The 21,538-nt window shown below is 37.1% G+C and overlaps 1 protein-coding gene across 1 annotated transcript; it reads left to right on the top strand.

Annotated features, from left to right (window-relative positions):
- Positions 1 to 8,036: 8,036 nt before the first annotated feature.
- Positions 8,037 to 11,997, top strand: LOC142633959 (CASP-like protein 3A1). Its single transcript, XM_075808224.1, has 3 exons — positions 8,037 to 8,519; positions 10,068 to 10,203; positions 11,461 to 11,997. Exons 1-3 carry the CDS (start codon positions 8,173 to 8,175, stop codon positions 11,674 to 11,676), a joined length of 699 nt encoding a protein of 232 aa, XP_075664339.1. The 5' UTR covers positions 8,037 to 8,172; the 3' UTR covers positions 11,677 to 11,997.
- The last annotated feature ends 9,541 nt before the right edge of the window (positions 11,998 to 21,538 follow it).

Genomic DNA, 21,538 nt, shown 5'->3' on the forward strand with positions numbered 1-21,538 from the left:
TAAGATTCTATTTTGTTTGGTCCTTAAACGTTACCAAAAATTCGTTTTTCATCCCTAAACTTTAAGAAGTTTATTTTTCATCCCTAAACTATTGAAAATTTCATATTTAGCCCTTAAATTATTGAAAATGTTTTATTTATTTCCTTAAACTTTACTAAAAGTTTGTTTTTCATCCCTAAATTATTGAAAATGTTATTTTTTCATCTTTATTTTTTTCTCTAAACTATTAAAAAATCTTTTTACAAAGTTTAGGGATATAAATGGAAAATTACACTTTACCGCCCTAAACTATACATCAGATTACACTTTGCACCATAAACTATTTGAACGCACACTTTGCACCCTAAACTATCACACTTTGCACACCGACGTTACTTTTACGGTTAAGTTAAACAGAAATTAATAGCACATGACTTGCACATGATTTTCCTTAGGTGACACATTGTGTAAAGACCAAAACACCCTTTGCTTGTTAAAGCACTGTTTTCCTTTATGGGAAAATACCCAGAAAAGTTTTCAATGAAAAATTGGGTTTAATAAGACTTTTAAGGAAGAAAATAGTAATTCATGGTATGGAGAGGAATTTTTTTTTTTTGATTTCCCACAGTTATTTCTTAAAGCTTTTAACCAGAGACTAATCACTGTTCATGATGGGTGGGCCCATAGCGGGGTAAATCACTGGCCCATGGAGTTATTTTAAAGTACTAGTGCCCAGACTTGAACTAAGGAGCTCCTAGTCAAACTCAAGATAGCCACTTTGAAATCGAGTGCCCAACCACTCGGTCAACCCCACTGAGTTTGGAGAGGCATTTGTGTTTGTAAGAATTAAGAGGGAAAGGAAATAAAGTGCTTTTAGAATATGCTCATGAAAACCCAGTCTTGAATTATTTGGTTTTTCCTTGTTCTTTGGGAAAAAAATCAGGTTTTTTAGTTTTTTTTTTTCCAACACAGAAGACAAAATTTAAAAAGGAGAGCTAAAATTTAGAGAAAGTGGATGTTTGCAAAGCAAAAGAAAAAAAAAAAAAAATGGAAGTTAGGCTTTTTGTTTGTCATTAAACTCTGCATTTGGAGTTGTTGGAACTTGGAAGAAGCTATGGTTATTGTACAGTGAAGAAAATGGTATTAAATGACTTTACTCTTGCGGTGGTCATTCATTTTTTTAGTTGTAAATATTCTTACCTTTTTTTGGTTGATGCGAAGTTCATCTTTGAAGTTGATGAAAGCAAGAGTTTTGGACTAGGGGAGCAAAGCGAGAGACAAAGAGACTGTGGGGGAAGAAGATGCGTAACAGTGAGGGATAGTTAATAAGGGGCAATTTGGTCTTTTGATTATTGTAGCTGTCACGTGACTTGCACATGAGTCTTAATTCTGTTTAAATTAACAATTAACTAAATGGCGGGGTGCAAAGTGTGATAATTGTGATAGTTTAAGGTGTAAAGTGTGTATTCGAATAGTTTAGGGTGCAAAGTATAATCTAGTGTATAGTTTAGGGTGGTAAAATGTAATTTCTCCGGATATAAAAAGAATTTTTTAAAGTTTAGAGATGAAAAATAAGCTTTTGTTAAAGTTTAGCAACCAAAATAATATTTTATCCTAATTTAAATATTTATTTATTTATTTTTTCTTCAATAAGAAGATTTCATTGAAAGAACAAAGGAGTAAAGGACACCAAACACAACAAACGATTCACGGGAGGTTGTGGGGGCAATAAGATTCTCACTAAATTAAGGTAGAAGACAAGCCTTTATATTATTTTTGATTAAATTGGCTATTTCACACTGAACTTCACCTTGACTAGCCTCTACAACTGTTTTGTCCATGCAAAAAATAATTGAGATAACGATTTAAAGTTAATAAAAAGGGAAACGGATATGTAAACAATAAGGACAAACACTTCTTTTGTTTGCAGTAAATTTTAGTGTTGACATGAAGTGGAACCTAACAATTTATAAAATGTAAATTATACAACATGTATGATTTTTTTTTTTAAACTTATGCAAAGGTTGATTAAACACATTTTTTGTTACACAAAGGTGTTGACAATATTAGTGTTTCTCTTTTAGAAAAAGTACCCAAAACTTTGGTTTATCTTTAAAATATGGAACTTAATTTTGAAAATTTGAATGTAACATGTAACCTCCGCATGATATTATTTTAAGAATTAAATTAAACGTCCTTTAAAAATAAACAAGAAGTTGCTAATATGATTGTTTATATATATAAAAAAAGTTGCTAATGTGATTGCATGTACCACATAAATCAATATCACAAGGGAGTTTTGCGTTTAAAATGGAGGAAGAGGAGAGGGTAACTCCATCCAAACATAGGGGAAGTCATTTGGGCAGTTGAGGTATCACTATTGCAGACTGCAGAGCAGGAAAATTCCTCGATAAATGTACAGGAACTAAACTAAACCAAACAAAGCAATTCCATTTTCATTGCACTGTCAACTCACGGGCCCTGTCCCAGTTCTTTCCACGTATCTCCTCTCGTTTGGGTAGTCAACTAGGTAAGTAAGTAACCACAAGTAGGTTTTTGTTTTTATTTTTATTTTGACTGAAATGATAGAACTACGACTATATAAATTGCCATAATTTTTGTTACAATTATCTTATGTGTTAGACTTTAATTAATTTTTTGTCTTTTTTATATGAATTCACAACTTTTTCTTCTTTATTAACAATTTATCATGTGAACAATTGTAATACAAATTATGCTATTTTATATGATATTAGAATTTTTTAGGTATCCGTGCCCTCCATAGACTCCATCCGTTGGTACATGTATTCATCATTTTAGCCTTTCCATTGTTATTTTATATGCGGTAGAAACAACATGCATTGGATTATTAATTATTATTTAATAGTTGAATATTCTATGTTATTTAATTAGGACACTAATTCTTTGTTCCTCATTAATAAAATAACATTTTTTTAAAGTATAAACAGTTATAATATAGCTAACTGATTCATAAAACTAAAAAAAAAAAAACAGTTAGTATTGTAGTAAGTCCATGTAATTAGAGTCTCAAAAAAAAAAAGAAAAAAGTCCATGTAATTAAGTTTAAATGTATGGATCCGAGTCCCGACAATGGTAAATTTGTGCATGGGACTTGAACTGAACACATCACGTGTATTAAAATTAAATTATACTTATTATGTGCTGTGTTTATCTCATCTCACGTCCGGATTATGAAAGAATTGGACCACGGCCAACCCCTTAAATGAGGGTTGCAAAATTTCTTTTTTCAGTTCAATTCAATATATAAATATAGAAATTATATATATTTGAAATCGAATTTTTTTTAATATTAATAACTAACACACGTTAATTAGATGGGTGGAAGTGTGCGGAACTCATACACCATCTATTCTTTTTTAAATTAGAGGGCATATATTATTTATAGATGTTTATAAAAAAATCCACCTTAACATAAATAAGTATTTGAGTAAAAAATAATTCATTTACTAATAAGCTCATGTCCTTACTCACTCTTTAATCATTTGGAAAAAAGAAAAGAAGAAGAAGCAAAAATAAGGACAAATTTTTTAAAACTTGTTAAGGTGAAAACTTTTAGTTACAATAATATCCAAGGTTACCGATACCATACCGGTACCGGCCGGTACATACCGTACCGACCAGTGCACCGGTACCGGTACACTTTTATTTTGTACCGGAAAAAATACTGACTGTACCGGCCATACCGGTCAATTTCGGGCAATATTGGCCAGTACCGGGCGTACAGGCCGGTACAGAAAAAAACTTTTTTATTTTATTTTTTATTTTAGTTTTGTAATTTTTGAATTTTTGTAAGGGCATAATGGTAACTTATTTACATTAACTTATTAGTATTATTTGTTTTCTTAGTATGCAATGAACAACTAAGCTTTCTATTTTTTATATTGTTTTTTTTTTCATTTTAATTGATACTAAAGTCTAAAACTATGAATAATTTGTTCTGAATTGAGGTAATGTTTTATGATAAACTTTTATATTTACTATAATATAAGTAAAATATTATATGTTTATAAACATGGTTCTAGAGAATTTGGTGTGTGTGTGTGTGTATATAAAATAGCGGTAAACCCAAAACGGTACATCGGTATTGACCGGTATCTGAAATATATCGTACCGGTGGCCAAACCGGTACAGCCTCCGGTACGGTATTGACTTCTTTGATAATATCGCTTTTATTTGGGTTTATTACTAACACTATTTTTTATGTATCAATTATAATAAATCATATTAATAATTATAAAAAGAACGTGTTATTACATTTATTAGAAAAAAAAACACAAATTAATTGTAGTAGTAGTCTAGTAGATGTAAAGTAGAATAAAAGTGGAATTTCATTAGGAACTCATGGGTAAATATCAAAATAGAAACCGAGAAATTGCCTAATTAAAATAGAAAATTTTTTTGACCCCAAATTTCAATTTTATGGTTGAGTCAATTTTATGTCACCCTAACAATTAGACTCAAATGTAAGTAATTAGCCAATTAAACTATACATTGATGATAAGCATTGCATAAATAAGCATAATAAGCAAATTAAATGAGTAACAAACAAAGGCAAACCCAAGGTAATAATGAAAGTGTTATCGAAGAGGCAACCTTGAGAATTGAGCTGAAAACCTCTCCACAACTAGCCATCGAAACAATCCACTAAGAATAGTATGTTCCAATGCAAATTGACCCACACAATCCTCAAGTAGTGCTGTAATCTTATACTCGAGCTCTCTAAGCTCTTGCTTGTAACTAACAATTTGCTGAGTCCTTTCTCTATCTTAATTATCAGATCTACAACCAAGCACTAGTTACATCTTCAAGTCACCATGGTTTAAATTGGCAAGCTCTAATGGTTCCCAAAACACCAATTCACTCACAACACTCAAGCTAGTGATGATTGTGATTGGGATAATAATCTGTTAAAGAAATGACTATGGTGAGAGGGAGATTTGAGAGAATAGATGGTGTTTGGCTCTCAAAATAATGGGTATAGTTCTCTCAACTCTTAGGTGGGTTCTTAGGGTTGAATTTGTGGGAAATATATCACTACAAAACACGCGGGTCTATAGTCGCATTTGCAAAAATGCGGCTATAGCCAACCTATAGCTGTGTCTTTAAAACGCGGCTATAGGTTAAGTCTATATCCACGTTCCTGAACGTGGCTACAGGCCCAGCCAAATAATTTTTAAAGAAGGACCTATAGCTGCATTTTTTAAATGTGGCTGTAGGTTAAGTTTATAGTCCCGTTCATAAACGTGGCCATAGGCCCAACCAAATAATTTTTTTTTAAAGGACTTATAGCTGCGTTTTTAAAATGAGGCTATAGATTACCAACATAAAATCTAAATTTCTATAAAAGGATTAAAATACCCTCGAAACCTAAAAAAAAAAACCAAAATACCCCCCAAACCTAAAAATGACCAAAATACCCCCAAAATTAAAAAATGACCAAAATACCCTCGAAACCTAAAAAAAAAAAAACCCAAAATACCCCCGAAATCTAAAAATTAACAAAATACCCAAAAACCCAAAAAAATACAAAAATATCCCAAAAACCCAAAAAATGGCCAAAATACCCTTGAAACTTAAAAAATTACCAAAATACCCCCCAAACCCAAAAAATGACCAAAATACCCCTAAAACTCAAAAAATGACCAAAATACCCGTGAAACCCAAAAAATGACCAAAAGGTGAACTTGAAATTGCATTGAAAAAGGTTTTTTTTTTTTTTCCTGTCATATTGGTACTTCTAAAATGCAAAAGAATACTTTAAGGTGATAAGGTCATCTTCGATATTGTCCAATTTGAATTTTTTTGGATGTTCTTTACTTGTCTTTTGTAGATAGGCATTTGCCATCTAGCCAAGGAAAAAAAAAACCTGTAGTCACGTTTTAAAAATGTGGCTATAGCCAAATTCAAAAAAAAACAAGAGGGTTATAGCCGCGTTTTTAAAACACGGTTATAGCTTTCACCTATAGCCACGTTTGAAAAATGCGGCTAGAGTATGTCCTATAGCCGGATTTATTTTGCATTTGCAAAAATGTGGCCATAGACCCCTCAGGCCTATAGTCACGAGTTTTAGGTCATGACCGAAGAAAACACGGCTATAGGCCAAATCGTCTTATAGCCACGTTTTCATGATCTATAGCCGCGTTTTAAAAATGCGGCTATAGAACCTTTTTTTGGGAGTATTTATAGTGGGAAAAAGGTTGGTATAACATGTGATCTAAATAACATAATTTCTCTAGTTTTAGCTAATTCGTGGGTGTGAAAGTCTTGCAAATATGATCCTCAATTGATTTTTGAATGTTTCACGGGGTGCGAAAATGTGCCTTCAGCAGCACTAACTTAGACTCACATACCCAACACAAATACAAAAGTATCTACAAATATAAAGTGGTTAAACTTGAATTACAATCAAATTGACACAAAATACAACTTACAAAAAGCCTAATAGATATAATCAAGTATGTCATATATATATATATATATATATATATATTGTAAGTGAGCGAAAATCAGTTTCAACTCAAATTAAATGGAGAGTTAATATATGACGGCCCAATACAATTAATTTGTAAAGAATGGGTTTTCAAGGTCAACCTTAGAATGCCTATATGGTTTAGCTTTAAAGTTAATGGAAAAATATCAAGTAAGTCATAAAGGAGAAGTAGATTTTTATATTAACTCTACCTTGGGTTAGTTCGAGGAGTGCTAGTTTATATAATGTTCAAATCTCATTTATAGGGTAGTGTTACACAGAGTATTTTTTTTTCAAGTTTTTTTTTCGTCCCCCCAATTTGAAGGTGTTCCCTTTTATTTTTATTTATTTATTATATAGATATCTGAATTGCATTCTAGCCCTCCACTTGTACAACCATTGATCTTCCTTTAGATGCATGTCCCATTAGGGTTTTGTTGGAGGTGGTAAAATATGCTATAAATTGTGATAGATACTTTACCTAGATATTTCCTTTTTTCTTTACTTACACATCTCTACTTCCTTCCTTGATATTTTGTCTTTTGGTCCAAGTGACCTGCTCAATTCCTCCCAAGGAACGCTCGCTCTTCGAACTCCTTGGGTAGTCAGCCTCTATTCTCGCTCTCTTATTTGTGTATTGGGTCAAAACTAATGAGGGAATGATCTCTTCCACCTCCTTGGGCTGGGCCCATAGAGCTCTATTCTGTACTTGGATCTCACCCCCCCCCCCCCCCACACACACACATATTATATTAACATGAAATTAAATATGATTAATATCACAATAACATAAAAATAAATTTCATAAGTCTTTGGGTTGTAAGGCCTCTGTTTACTCAAATTTGTTGTAGGCTTGTAGTTGCATCACTATGCTTGAAATGAAAAAAATATCAACACTTAATTGATTAATTTAATACGATAATAAATGTGATAATGTCATTTTAACAAAATAATAAATGAGTGTTTAAATTATAGTATATTTGTTTTAAGACAAAATTTAGTTACAAAATTAGTTGTAGATTTATTTAATAAAATAAACATTACTATATATTTGAAAATTTGACCTTGGATTGCATGTTTTTTACCCTCTTAATACACTTATCAATTTTGTGTCAATTAGATATTATTTATTATATGATTAATAAGTTTATATTTTATGCATAATTTTAAATTACCAAAACTTGTAATTTCAACAATTTATTAATGACATAGTTACTAATATTCAAATTTTTAGAAACTTTGCAAACATGAAGTATATAAGAAAAATATGTAATTTAATAGTGAATTTTTTTTAAAATTTACCTCTAATAATTAAAAAAAAATTAAATAAGATTGTAACTTTAGTTATAATCAATTTTATAACTAAATTTTTCTTTCTATTACGGAGACAAGCTAAGTTGGAAAATTTATGTATTAAAATTTATAATGCATCTATTATCATTGGGTTGGAAATTAATACCTGCCGTAGAAAACTGAAAAAGACAAAAAGTGACTTGATGGAGCCGAACTTTCACTCTTTAAAACCAGTAAAAACTAAAAACCCTCGCACACTTCTTGACATTTTAACACTTATAAACCTCCAGCAAAACATTTTAGGTTTTTACTCTCACAGAGTGAGAGAGACAGAGAGAGAGAGAGAGAGAGAGAGAGAGAGAGAGAGAGAGTAAAGCGAAGTTAAGAAAATGGTGAGTGAGCGGAGGACAGGGGAGGCGGAGAGGGCGGAGGCGAAGGTTGGAGCGGCGGAGATGGAGAGTGGTGGCACAATGAGTGGTCCTCTGGTGGGGATGATGATCACGAGCTCGAGGCCACTTGATCATCATGATCTTTATCAAAATCAAACTACTAATAATAATAACAGTAAGAGAAAGTGTGGCTCGGACGTGGGTCACGTTGTGTTGAGGCTGTTGTGCATGCTCACCTCTCTCGCAGCTGTCTCTTTCATGGTCACAGCTAGTCAGTCTAACTCTATCTCCATCTATGGCTTCCAGTTTCCTATTTACTCCAAGTGGTCTTTCTCTCACGCCTTCGAGTAAGCCTCTCTCTCCATTCCTCAACTCTTACTTTACCCATATGCCCTTCTCTTCTGGTCTCTTTGTTATTGTTTGGTAGCCGAGAAACGTGAGGAAAATGAGGGAACAATGGATTCTTGGTGGTGGACTACTTGAGCTTTTTCTTTTTAGTATTTTTTTGGTGGGTCCCCAAGTATTCATTTATTTTGAATTTTGCTATGTTTTCTTTTCATCTTTTTCTGTTTTTCAAAAGTTAAGAAAAGAAAGGAAAGTTTTAGATTGGTTTTTGAATTTGATGCAGAGGCAACATTTCATTTTTGGGCTGTTTCAGATTTCAGAATAATGCACAGAGTGATTGGATGGGTCTTGGGTTTGTTGTGTTTTCTTTTATTGGGTCCAAAATGATGAGAATCTATTCTCGAAAAATTTGATTTCATTTTCTTTTCCTTCATTTTCTTACCAGCCAAACGGAGCATTAACAAGGTTCATGTTCATGTTACTACATTTTTTTTTACGAGAAAAATATAGATTCTTTTACTAGAATGTCTTTGGGTTTTGGTTTTAATTACTAGTTCACTAGTTTTTTTCACTTTTGTCAAAAACTTGACCGGAGACAGCGGGTCCTTGTCTTGGTTGGTTTGTCAGGTTGTGAGAATTCGGTTGAAAACCATGTTGACGTAATTGCCCTTGGGTTTGGCGCTTCTTTATGTAACAACAAATTTTGGGAATTCTCTCTTTTCAGCTTCATTGCATCTGAATGAATAGAATCATACCCGTGAATCATTTTTTATTTTTCTTTTTGTCTCTTGTAGACCTTTAAACAAAATGATAACACTTTAGAAACCGTATTTTGAAATGAAATTTTGTCCTCTGTTGTAGGAGAAGGTAATCTGTGCACTCGCGTGCACATCATCTCTCTCATAACGTGTTGGTCTCACCAAGTATAGGGTCGGGTTATATATTCGTGAATGTATATGGCATATGCATGAGATAATTATTATTGCTTTAGAATATAGATTCTTTTCAGTGCCTAATGGTGTGGAAGTATTGGTTCTCATCTATACAAATCTTTTATAACACTTTTTGTATTTCACAAATTACAGCTTTTATGTATTTATATTTTTACATTTTAAACCTGGACTATTTTATAAAGAAAGTTAAATAAATACATAGTAAGTTATGATTAGTGGAACATAAAGTAGAACAAAAAAGTGGCACGGAGTATATTTGTATTCCTAGTTTAGTGGTTCTATGGTTTATCTTTATGTGGTTCTGATGTATGGTAGATATAGTAGATGAACCAATGAATTTTGTACTGGAATTTACTATATAGCTGGGTTTTAAAATGAATAGCCTTTAAATGGTACTATTTGAGGCTGGCATGTATAAAACTATAAATTGAATCTTGTTCTCCTCTGGGTATTGAGTTAGGTACAGTTCAACTAATAATCATGTCTCAATTATAGCCGTGCACTTTTAAATTGCTATTGGTTTGAAGGCATAATGAGTTCAGCAGTGTAATTTGTATGCTCAAAAGTTGATCAACACTATGGCTCTGTGCTGGGCAGGTTTCTTGTTGGGATTTCAGCTGCAGTAGCTGCTCACTCCTTGCTACAACTACTCATTAGCGCATCTCGGCTGCTGAGGAATTCTCCAGTTATTCCCTCAAGAAATCATGCATGGCTTATTTTTGCTGGGGATCAGGTAAAATTATTATCTTTATAGCAGTCTCTCGTGAACTAGCAGTTAAAATAAGAGCAAAATGCACTTTTTTTAATTTCCCTGGTGTAGAAAATGACACATTACTATAACGAGCATAATTAGCTATTTTATCAATTATTCTTGGTAATACCATTTATTTATCCTCATCTTACTATAGTTGTACATGTTTAATATTGTAGAAAAACTAATATACTAAACATTTACTCTTTTCTGTTATATATATTGTTTAAACCCCTGTGGTTTAGAGCTATATTTATGAAAGATAGTTATATCCCATGGATTCTAGAAAAGTGGGTTGAAGAGGTCCAGAAAAGCTCAAACGAAGAGCCATCATCATCGTTTTTTATGTTATAGCAGTGATTAAATACTTTGATTTATTGATGTTTTTATTGGTTCTCTGATACTTTCAACTGCATATTAACTGCTTTTGGTAAATGATCTTAAAATAAATTTCTTGTTCCAACTTCCAAGATATATGAATCATGCACAGGACTTGACCTATGTTATTGTAATAGGCAGGATCATGAATGTTTTTTGTTGCCAGGCTGGTGAATTTGTATGCATTATGATATCTAGAAATTTACAAGCCTATTTCTGACAGAGCAGCATGGCTGAAAAGTAACATTAAATCATTAATTTTGATATACAGATTCTTAAAATTTTTACTGAAATACAAAACAGTGATTGTTACCTGATAGCTAAAACTGCACCATTGTTATTTAATGTCATAATTTCCTATTTAAGAATATGAAACATTAGATGGTTAGGCTTTGTTTGGAATGGAAGGAGATGGGGGGAGAGAGGCTCGGAGAGGAGTTACATACACCAAAATTTGATTGGTTCAATGTGTGATGTATTTACCCTTGTACAAGATAGACATACTTGAAATCAAGTGTAACATAGAACATATTCTGTCAAAATACAGTACTTAGACAAAACTTCAGAGCATATGATTAAATACATCATACATGTAAACATTTATAATGGTATCTATCTTCTAGCTGTTATTATTAAACTTGTTGGGCCTTTTACCTTGCTAGTGAAAATTAAATAATGGTATACTAGTTATCCCACTTCATATAGCTGCAGAAAACTTTCATAGGTAAATTCTTGGGCTTGTTTCGTGACAAGCAAACTTTTATTAATTTTATTCATGGTTCTGTTGTATCATAACAGTATCAAAATGCACCTTATTTCATGTTTACTGCTGCTTAAGGGCCTGATTATTTTAATTTGCAGGTCTTTGCCTATGCCATGATCAGTGCAGGGTCCGCTGCGTCTGGGGTCACTAACTTGAATCGCACAGGGATTCGACATACAGCTCTACCTAATTTTTGCAAGTATTTACATAGCTTCTGTGACCATGTTGCCATCTCAATAGCCTTCACTTTTTTCAGCTGCATCTTGCTTGCCATGTCTGCCGTCCAGGATGTAATTTGGCTTTCCAAGAACTGAATTACCTCGCTTTCCCGTTATGCCATCCTCTATAAAAATGACTTACAGGACATTATCTGCATCGTCCTTTCATTACAAATGATCAATATTTGGTGTTCTCACTTTGTAATTCAGGGCACTTATTGCTCTTTTGTAAGAAACGAGATGATTTTTGTCAATTATAATGGAAATGTGGTACCATATATTGATCGTTTTATAGCACCAGCTTGCCGAAAGGCTTGGGCTAATGTACTTTGTATATGTATGGCATGGGATGACTCTTGTTTGTAGCAGCACTAAAATATGTCAATGAAGGTGTGCAACATGTGAGATTCTCAAACATCATACTCAACCCAGTTGATTAGTTTTGAGTTTTGACTGTTCTTAACCAAATTATCCAGTACTGTCCTTTCTTCTGGCTGAGAAAAAGGATGTGAAAAAAGAAACACAAGTTAATCGAATTAGCATTTGAGCACATAGTAACAATCATTCTACTTCACACAAAATCATCACTGCAGATTGCCATGCATCATGAAATTCTACGACATATCCTGCAATAGAATTCTTAGCTCTTTGTTAATATCTGAGGCGTTTATGCTTTTGTAAATAAGGGGTTTAAGTTTAATATTATTAAAAAAAAAAAGGTTTAGGGTAAGTTTGGTACAGTAATTTGAAAGTGGTTCTTACGAAAATGTTGTGGTGTCTAACTCACCATTGAATGTTCGTTGTGGAACACTGGAGATCACCACCCGAGTTTCTCATGGGGGTATCAAATATATTTTATGGCAAACAATTAATTAATTGTAATCGAATTAAATAATGTTTAGCCATGCATGACATGAGTTTTTGAGTGTTCGAAATTTCAAAAATACTACTCCCTAACTCCCGTGTTACATGGAAAAAATTCAACCAAATATATTTAAATATATAATTCATGTTTAACTAATAAAAATTCACATGGCGGTGACCAATTTTATTAATATAGTTTTGAATTATTTACATATAAATTTTTAATTATACCATGCAATGCAATCACACAATACTACTTAACTATTTATATAATACATACATAGCTTGATTCTTGAGACACTTGGCGCAAAGATAGTATGTAGTGTGCAAGTTATTTTATATTAAAGTGAAAAATTACGATAGACAATTAAGATAATTATAAATATTATATTAAATTTCTTGAAATAGAAATTTAGCTAAAAACTTGCAAGGAGTAGAATTTTAAATTTCTTGAAACTTAGATAATAGAGTTCTACCTCGATTAAGCTATCCTTTTTTTCTTCTTCTTGTTAATCCCTTAATTAAACTATCCTAACAATTAATAAGATAAATAACATCTTAATTGAAAAAAGAATTTTTAATTTCTTGAAACTTAAGTAATTGAATTTCAGCTAAATTAAATTGTCCTAACAAATAATAAGATAAACTAATTTAGTATTTAATGAGAGTTTAGCCACTTGTAGCATAGAGAAGAAAGTCACTTTACCCAACAACGGCTTTTAGGATCCAACTCGTATAATATAGTATATAAATATGAACATATTACTTAAATAAAATCATAAATATTTAATCATTTTGACTAATTTAAACTTGTAATTATTTTTTTATTCTTGATTCCATGTGTTTATTAAATTTTCTCTTTCCTTTTGATTGGTGGTTTTTGCTTTAATTTTTGCCAAAAGTAACTAAACGTGAGTATCAAATTTGCTTTTGCCTTTTCATGGTTTTAGTCGTTGTCAAATGGTCTAAATCAACTAAATATTAGGAATAATTTCATATTGTAAATCTATTATTATTATTATTATTATTATTATTATTAGTATATCAATTAAATTTGGTTTCTTATATATAAAATCTATAAAAATATATTGACTTAAGAAATATGTGGGGAGTAAAAGGACTTGAGCAGGTATTTGGGCCTTTGGGCTCTGTTAAGAAGGGCCAGTTCGTTCTTGACTAAAGGCCTTTAAGACTGCGAGTTGGCTCACAGGCTGAGGATCCGAGGATTTATCCGATGAAGAATCTCTCCTCGGACAGACCTGTGATGACTTGGAGATTCGTCAAAACGATCAAGGTGGAGGTCTAGAAAGACTGTTGGTTAAAAGGGAGATCTCTGTACCTTTTAGACGCACCAGTGTGTGAGAAATATCTCAGAAAAAAGCTGCTACCTCCACATTAAAGACCCTACACCTACCTCCTTGGCCGCATTAATGGGGAAGTGACTCCTGAACAGTAGAATGGAACCTCCTGGCTATTATTTAAAGGCTTCAAGGGGAGAGAGAGAGAGAGGGGGGACTGGAACCTTAAAAGAAGAAAGAGAAGTAATATAGAAATTGTCCTCAGCTTACGTCCGAGGAGGTCCCTTTGCCATAGTTACTTATTATTTGCAAGTACTGTAATACTTTAGCCTGTCTATACAATCTCTAACACCCCTAAACTAGATTTCAAATCCACACTCTACAAATTTCATTGTTTAAGGCTCATTGGGCCTGAGCCCATGTTTGTCTTTGGGTCCAGGTGCAATTGTGCGCTTACAATTGGCGCTGTCTGTGGGAAATCTAGCGTGAAAAGGAGTTGGAACACCATGGCAGGCTTAGGCTCACATCATGCAGAATCTCAGGGATCGCAACCTGAGGACCTTTTCAAGTGTCTGGAGCGCCGGAGGGATCGAGAGGGTAGCGTTCACACCGAGTATCCTAGAACCAGTCATACTCATGGTGGAGGCAGTACCACCCATGAAGATGGTGCCAAAGCCATGCGGAAGGAGATTAATCGTCTTAAGAGGAAGCTACGCCGCATCAGATGTAGGCGTTCACCATCCTCATCCAATCCTTCTTCGAGGGAAGCCCGAGGAAGTAGCTACAGTTCAAGGTCATGGTCGCCCCCCAGCAGAACGTCCTCTTGTGAGGAGGATGGCCCACTAGGTCATAAGCACAAGGAGCTCCCCTCCAGGGGCTTGGGAAACTATGCTATGAGCCGGGCGTTGCACCAACTCTCCAAGTTGCCCTTCTCACGAAGGATTGAGAATGGGAGACTCCCCAGGAGGTTCACCCAGCCCACCTTCACTATCTATAATGGCCGGACTGATCCGGTGGAACATGTGAGTCACTTTAACCAGAGAATGGCTGTGCATTCTCACAATGAGACCCTGATGTGCAAAGTCTTCCCTTCCAGCTTGGGACCTGTGGCTATGAGGTGGTTCAACGGCCTTAAATCAGGGTCTATAGGTTCGTTTGGTGAGCTTACTAGAGCATTCGCGTCACGGTTTATTACATGCAGTAGAGTTCCTTGACCATTAGACTCACTGCTATCTATGGCAATGAGGGAGGGCGAGACGTTGAAAGCATACTCCGACCGGTATTGGGAGATGTTTAATGAGATAGATGGTGATTTTGATGAGGTGGCAATCAATACCTTTAAAGTAGGCCTTCCTACTGACCATGATGTGAGGAAGTCCTTGACTAAAAAGCCCGTACGGAGCATACGTCGCCTCATGGACCGTATTGATGAATACAAAAGGGTAGAGGAAGACCAACAGCAGGGAAAGGGTAAGACGAAGGTTATCCCGCAGGAGAGAAGGGATTTCAGGTCGGATCGATATCACAACAACAAGCCGAGAAGAGATTATTTCGGGCAGTCTGGCTTGGCAGCACCTTAGACTGTTAATACTGTATTCCGAGAACCAGTACACCAGCTACTGGAGAAAGTCCGTAAGGAGCCCTACTTCAGATGGCCAATTAAGATGGCGGGGGACCCTGTGAAGAGGAATTAGAATCTCTTTTGTCAGTACCATCAGGACGTGGGTCATACTACCGAGAACTGTTGGACCCTCTGGAACCACTTGGAGCAGCTTGTCAGCGAAGGAAAACTGAAGCAGCACCTCTACCAACCTAACGGGCAGGGCAGTCAGTCCGGCTCGAACAATCAGAAGAATAAATCATCTCGGCCGCCCATAGGAACGATCATGTCATCTTCGCCGCACCTGGCAGGACCGGCTCATGTCCCACCAGGGTGATGACAGTTTCGCACTCTCAGGCTGATGATGGGGGCTACAAGCCGAAGAGGTTGAGGGTGAATGTGCCCGTTTTGGGATTTTCGGAGGAGGACAAGGTTGGGACTATCCAACCCCATGACGACGCCCTGGTGGTGACTCTGAGGATAGGGAATTATTATGTGAAAAGGGTGATGGCTGATCAAGGCAGCGGCGCGGATATCATGTATCCTGATTTATTCAAGGGACTAGGGTTGAAGCTGGAGGATCTCACTCCTTATGACTCGCCGCTTATAAGCTTTGAAGGTAAAGCTGTCATACCGAAGGGACAGATCCGTTTGCCTGTGCAGTCTGGCTTGAAGACGGTTGAGGTGGACTTTATTGTGGTTGACGCATATTCCCCATACACGGCCATTCTTGCTATGCCGTGGCTGCACGCTTTGGGTGCTGTCTCCTCCACCTTGCATGTTAAGGTTAAGTTCCTTTCGGGGGAATGCATTGAAGAGATTCTTGGTAGCCAATCGATCGCCAGACAATGCATATCGGCTGCAGTGCTACATCAGGCCAAAACAGAGTCCTCAGCCTCGGTAGAGAAAGACTTATAGCAATTAATGACTCTGCATGCGCCAGACGTGGTGGTAGCAAAGGAGGCCATATGCGAAGATTTGGAAAAGTTTCTGATAGCGGATGATCCTGAAAGGTTCTTTTAGGTGGGCATACGTTTACCACATCAGGAGAAGATGGAGTTGTTGAAGTTTCTAAAGGACAACATTGATGTTTTTGCATGTGATCCCTATGAGGCTCCGGGGGTAGATCCAAGGTTCATTTGTCATCATTTGAATGTCAACTTCGCCATTATTCCTAGAAGGCAGCCGCCTTGGCATGCCTCCTAGGAACATTCCGAGGCTGTCAAAGAGAAAGTGCTCAAGCTCAAGAGGGCTGGGGCTATTAAGGAAGTTTTTTACCCAGAATGGTTGGCGCATACGGTCGTGGTGAAAAAGAAGATTGGAAAATGGAGAGTATGTGTGGACTTCACGGATTTAAATAAGGCATGCCCAACGGATTCGTTCCCGATGCCACGCATCGATCAGCTTGTGGACGCCACGGTTGGACATCCTCGGATGAGCTTTTTGGATGCCTTCCAGGGTTATCATCAAATTCCATTGGTGGTGGAGGATCAAGAGAAAACCGCTTTTATTACTCCAACAGGTAATTATCACTATAAAGTAATGCCGTTCGGATTGAAGAACGCTGGAGCTACCTATCAAAGGATGATGATCAGAATGTTTAAATTATAACTTGGGAAGACCATTGACGTATACGTGGATGATATGGTGGTGAAGAGTAAAACAATACCTTCGCACGTTAAAGATCTGAATGACACCTTTCAAGCCCTTAGGAAGTACAAGCTGCGCCTTAACGCCTCAAAGTGTTCTTTTGGCGTGGGTTCTGGAAAGTTTCTGGGTTATATGGTTATTCATAGAGGGATAGAGGTGAACCCGGCATAGGTCAGAGCTATTCAAACTTTACAACCACCTCGGAATCCAAAGGAAGTCCAGAAATTGACTGGAATGATCGCTGCTCTTAGCAGGTTCATCTCTCGGTCAGCTGACCGATGTCGGCCTTTCTTCCAACTGTTGAATAAGTGGAGGGGGTTTCAATGGTTCGAGGAGTGTGTTGTAGCCTTCCAACAACTTAAGGAGTATCTTTCCCGACCACCCATAGTGTCCCGGCCTGAAGTAGATGAAGTCTTATTTGCATAGCTGGCGGTGGCCGTTCATGCGGTTAGCTTGGTACTCATAAGGGACGATGGTGGGGTACAAAGATCGGTCTACTACGTTAGTAAATCCTTAAATGAAGCCGAGGTGCGCTACCTACTTCTGGAGAGAGCACTTTTGGCCATAGTTCATGCCACGCGGAAGCTGCCTCACTATTTCCAGTCCCACACCGTCGTAGTTCTAACCCAACTGCCTCTCAAGTCAGTGTTGCGCAGTGCAGACTACTCTTGAAAGGTGGCCAAGTGGGGAACCATTTTGGGAGCTTTTGATATTAAATACATGCCGCGCACCTCGGTGAAGGGCCAAGTTCTTGCGGACTTGGCGGCGGAATTCGTGGAACCATTGTCGGAAGAGATTGTGATGGAATCGCATATGGATGACAAATCAGTTGGCGTGATCACGTGCACAGAACCTCCCACTTGGACAGTATTCGTTGATGGGGCAGCTAACCTAAAGGGCTCTGGTATTGGACTTGTCCAGATATCCCCCGAGGGAATCACCTTCGAAAAATCTTTGAGATTGGCGTTCTCGGCTACTAATAACGAGGCCGAGTACGAAACAGTCTTGGTTGGCATGAGTATGGTACATAGAATGGGCAGAAAGGGAGTACACATGCTCTCGGATTCTCAGTTAGTGGTCGGCCAGGTCACAGGAACCATGGAGGCTAGGGATCCAAGAATGCAACAATACTTGGCCCAGGTCAAACGTCTGCAAGCTAAATTTGATTCTTTTATTCTGTCTCACGTTTCAAGAGATGGAAACACACATGCAGATTCTTTAGCTACCTTAGCGACATCGTCGGCTCAGTGTTTGCCTAGGATTATCCTTGTAGAGGATCTACTAGAGCCAACTCTTACCACTGTCAGTGCAGCCCGTATCCATCTGATAAGGCCTGGACCTAGTTGGATCGACCCGGTGATATCTTTTTTGAAAAAAGACATCCTTCCCGAGGACAAGTCTGAAGCATATAAGATCCGTCGAAAGGCATCGCGTTTCTGGTTGTCCGAGGATAAGAAACTGTACAAACAATCCTTCATTGGACCATACTTGTTATGTGTGCACCCCGAATCAACGGAGACACTTTTGGAAGAACTGCATGAGGGAATTTGTGGAAGCCACGTTGGGGGAAGGTCCCTAGCTCATAAGGCCCTGACTCGGGGCGATTGGTGGCCCAATATGCAGAGGGAAGCTCAGGACTATGCAAGAAAATGTGACCAGTGCCAGAGGTTTGCCCCTAACATTCATCAACCCAGAGGAGTTCTCAATCCCCTTTCCAGCCCTTGGCCTTTTGCCCAATGGGGATTAGATATAGTAGGGCCATTCCTGAGGGCTGTGGGAAACAAAAGGTGGTTGCTCGTAGGGACCGACTACTTCACTAAATGGGTCGAGGCTGAGCCCCTAGCAAATATTAGGGATGTCTATTCCAAGAAGTTTATCTGGAAGAACATCATTACCAGATTTGGGGTACCACACACACTTATTTCGAACAATGGTGTTCAATTTGATAGTAGAGCTTTTAGAAAATATTGTGGTGACATGGGCATCATAAATAGATACTCCACTCCAGCTTATCCTCAGGGAAATAGGCAAGCCGAGGCCGTTAATAAGGTTATAGTCAGTGGGCTCAAGAAAAAGGTTAGACGATGCGAAAGGCAGATGGGTAGAAGAACTACCACATGTTTTATGGACGTATCGAACTACGCCGTGCAGATCCACTGGAGAAACTCCATTCTCTATGACTTATGGAGCCGAGGCGGTGATACCTTTAGAGTCTGGTTTCCCCACACTAAGGACGAGTTCTTTTAGTATAGAAAATAACAACGACCTCCTGGAGAGTAGCCTGGATTTAATTGACGAACGACGAGAGGCAGCTATGGTCCAAATGGCTTATTATCAGCAGAAGCTTAAACGAGGGTATGATGCCTATGTGAAGCTGAGGCCCTTTGCGCTTGGGGATCTGGTACTGAGGAAAGTCATGGGCACTGCTAAGAACCCAGCTTGGGGTAAGCTAGGACCAAACTGGGAAGGGCCTTATCGCATTGTTTCTGTAGCAGGCATAGGGTCGTATCGGCTAGCTGATCTAGATGGAAAAATTGTACAACGCCCATGGAATGTAAACAACCTTCGAAGGTATTATTATTAATAAAAGATGCTTTTGTTGATTCTCCATTTAAGTTATGAATGTATATAGGCTTACAAATTATGAACCACTAAGTATCAAACAGAAACTTAGTTAAGTATGGTCCTCAGACCACATACCTAGTGGAAATTGATGTCTTATTATTTGTTAAACAGAACCTTAGTTATGTCGGGTCCTCGGACCTTCTACTTTGGGGAAATTAAAATCTTAAGCTACTGTTTCTAAGCATCAAACAGAAACTTGGTTAAGTATGGTCCTCGGACCACATACCTAGTGGAAATTGATGTCTTATTATTTGTTAAACAGAACCTTAGTTATGCCGAGTCCTCGGATCTTCTACTTTGGGGAAATTAACATCTTAAGCTACTGTTTCTAAGCATCAAGTAGAAACTTGGTTAAGTATGGTCCTTGGACCACATACCTAGTGGAAATTGATGTATTATTATTTGTTAAACAGAACCTTAGTTATGCCGGGTCCTCGGATCTTCTACTTTGGGGAAATTAACATCTTAAGCTACTGTTTCTAAGCATCAAGCAGAAACTTGGTTAAGTATGGTCCTCGGACCACATACTTAGTGGAAATTGATGTCTTATTATTTGTTAAACAGAACTTTAGTTATGCTGGGTCCTCGGACCTTCTACTTTAGGGAAATTAACATCTTAAGCTACTGTTCCTAAGCATCAAACAGAAACTTGGTTAAGTATGGTCCTCAGACCACATACCTAGTGGAAATTGATGTCTTATTATTTGTTAAACAGAACTTTAGTTATGCTGGGTCCTTGGACCTTCTACTTCGGGGAAATTAACATCTTAAGCTATTGTTCCTAAGTATCAAACAGAAACTTGGTTAAGTATGGTCCTCGGACCTCATACCTAGTGGAAATTGATATCTTATTATTTGTTAAACTGAAACCTTAGTTATGCCGGGTCCTCGGACCTTCTACTTTGAAAGAATTAACGTTTTAAGTTACTATTATTAAATGTCAAACATAAATTTGTGTAAGTATGGCCCCCAAACCACATGCCTTGTGGAAATTGATATCTGATCATCTGTTAAATAGAACCATGGTTAAATTGAATCTTAAGTTGTACATCTTTAAGTATTAGGCAGAAATTTGGTAAGGTAGGGTCCTCGGACCCCACACTTTACTAAAATTAGCATCTCAGATTAGAAAGTCTAAGTATCACATGGGTTTTCAAAATAAGGCTCTGTTTACCATCTAAACCAAGTTATTTCTTGTCAGGTTCTTGAATGCTTTACTTTGCAAGGCAAGTATGTGCGTAGTTGTTTAAAGTTGTAATTGTTCAACTGTTGAAATTGGATCTATTTATCTCATTCTTTCTTTCACTGTGTGCTAATGAGAACTTTAATGGTAAGCATAAAGATAGTAAGCATAAAGATGAAATAAACACAACTCAGATGAGAATCAAATAAAACCGTCTATCATTAGTTATCTCGGTATACATCATTACATGGAAAGTTTTCAGTACAAAGAAAAAGAAGCCCTAAGCTCGGCCCTAAACTTTCGGAGGGGGGTCTTACTGAGAAGTGCTGGTAACCTCAGTGTCTTTTAATTCCAGCTCAAAGGAAGACAGAACTTGCTTTCCTTTGTCCTTTGTGGTGGTTGGAGGGATGATAGGCTCCACGCTTTGGCTTAGGCCCTTCTCGGCAACCCCACTCCCTTCCTTCTCTATTTTGGAACCTGAAGGTTCTGTAGGATCAGGGATGAACTCTGGGATTACAGGAGGAAGAGCAGGATGAGCTGTCTCAGGGGGAGGAGCAACAGCAAGAGCCTCTTCTATCTCCTGTATGTCAAGGGGAAGTTAAACGTTCTCGGGCTTCCTCAGCTCGGAAGCTGAAGGAACCCCTACTACGTTTAAGGCTTCCCCCCAGACCTGCTGACAGTATTCTCGGCACAAGACCGCGAAAGCCTCTGTCAGCTCGTCCTCTGTTGCAGCTGCCC

The sequence above is a fragment of the Castanea sativa genome, chromosome 5 (genome assembly GCF_040712315.1).
Source record: "Castanea sativa cultivar Marrone di Chiusa Pesio chromosome 5, ASM4071231v1".
In the NCBI taxonomy this organism is placed as follows: Eukaryota; Viridiplantae; Streptophyta; class Magnoliopsida; order Fagales; family Fagaceae; genus Castanea; species Castanea sativa.

What these genes read in the sequence shown, in the direction of transcription:
- LOC142633959 (XM_075808224.1), top strand. Translation starts at nt 8,173, where the DNA reads ATGGTGAGTGAGCGGAGGACAGGGGAGGCGGAGAGGGCGGAGGCGAAG. An exon ending in TCTTTCTCTCACGCCTTCGA is followed by an intron (nt 8,520 to 10,067) that starts GTAAGCCTCTCT and finishes TGTGCTGGGCAG; the next exon opens with GTTTCTTGTTGGGATTTCAG. An exon ending in TTATTTTTGCTGGGGATCAG is followed by an intron (nt 10,204 to 11,460) that starts GTAAAATTATTA and finishes TTTAATTTGCAG; the next exon opens with GTCTTTGCCTATGCCATGAT.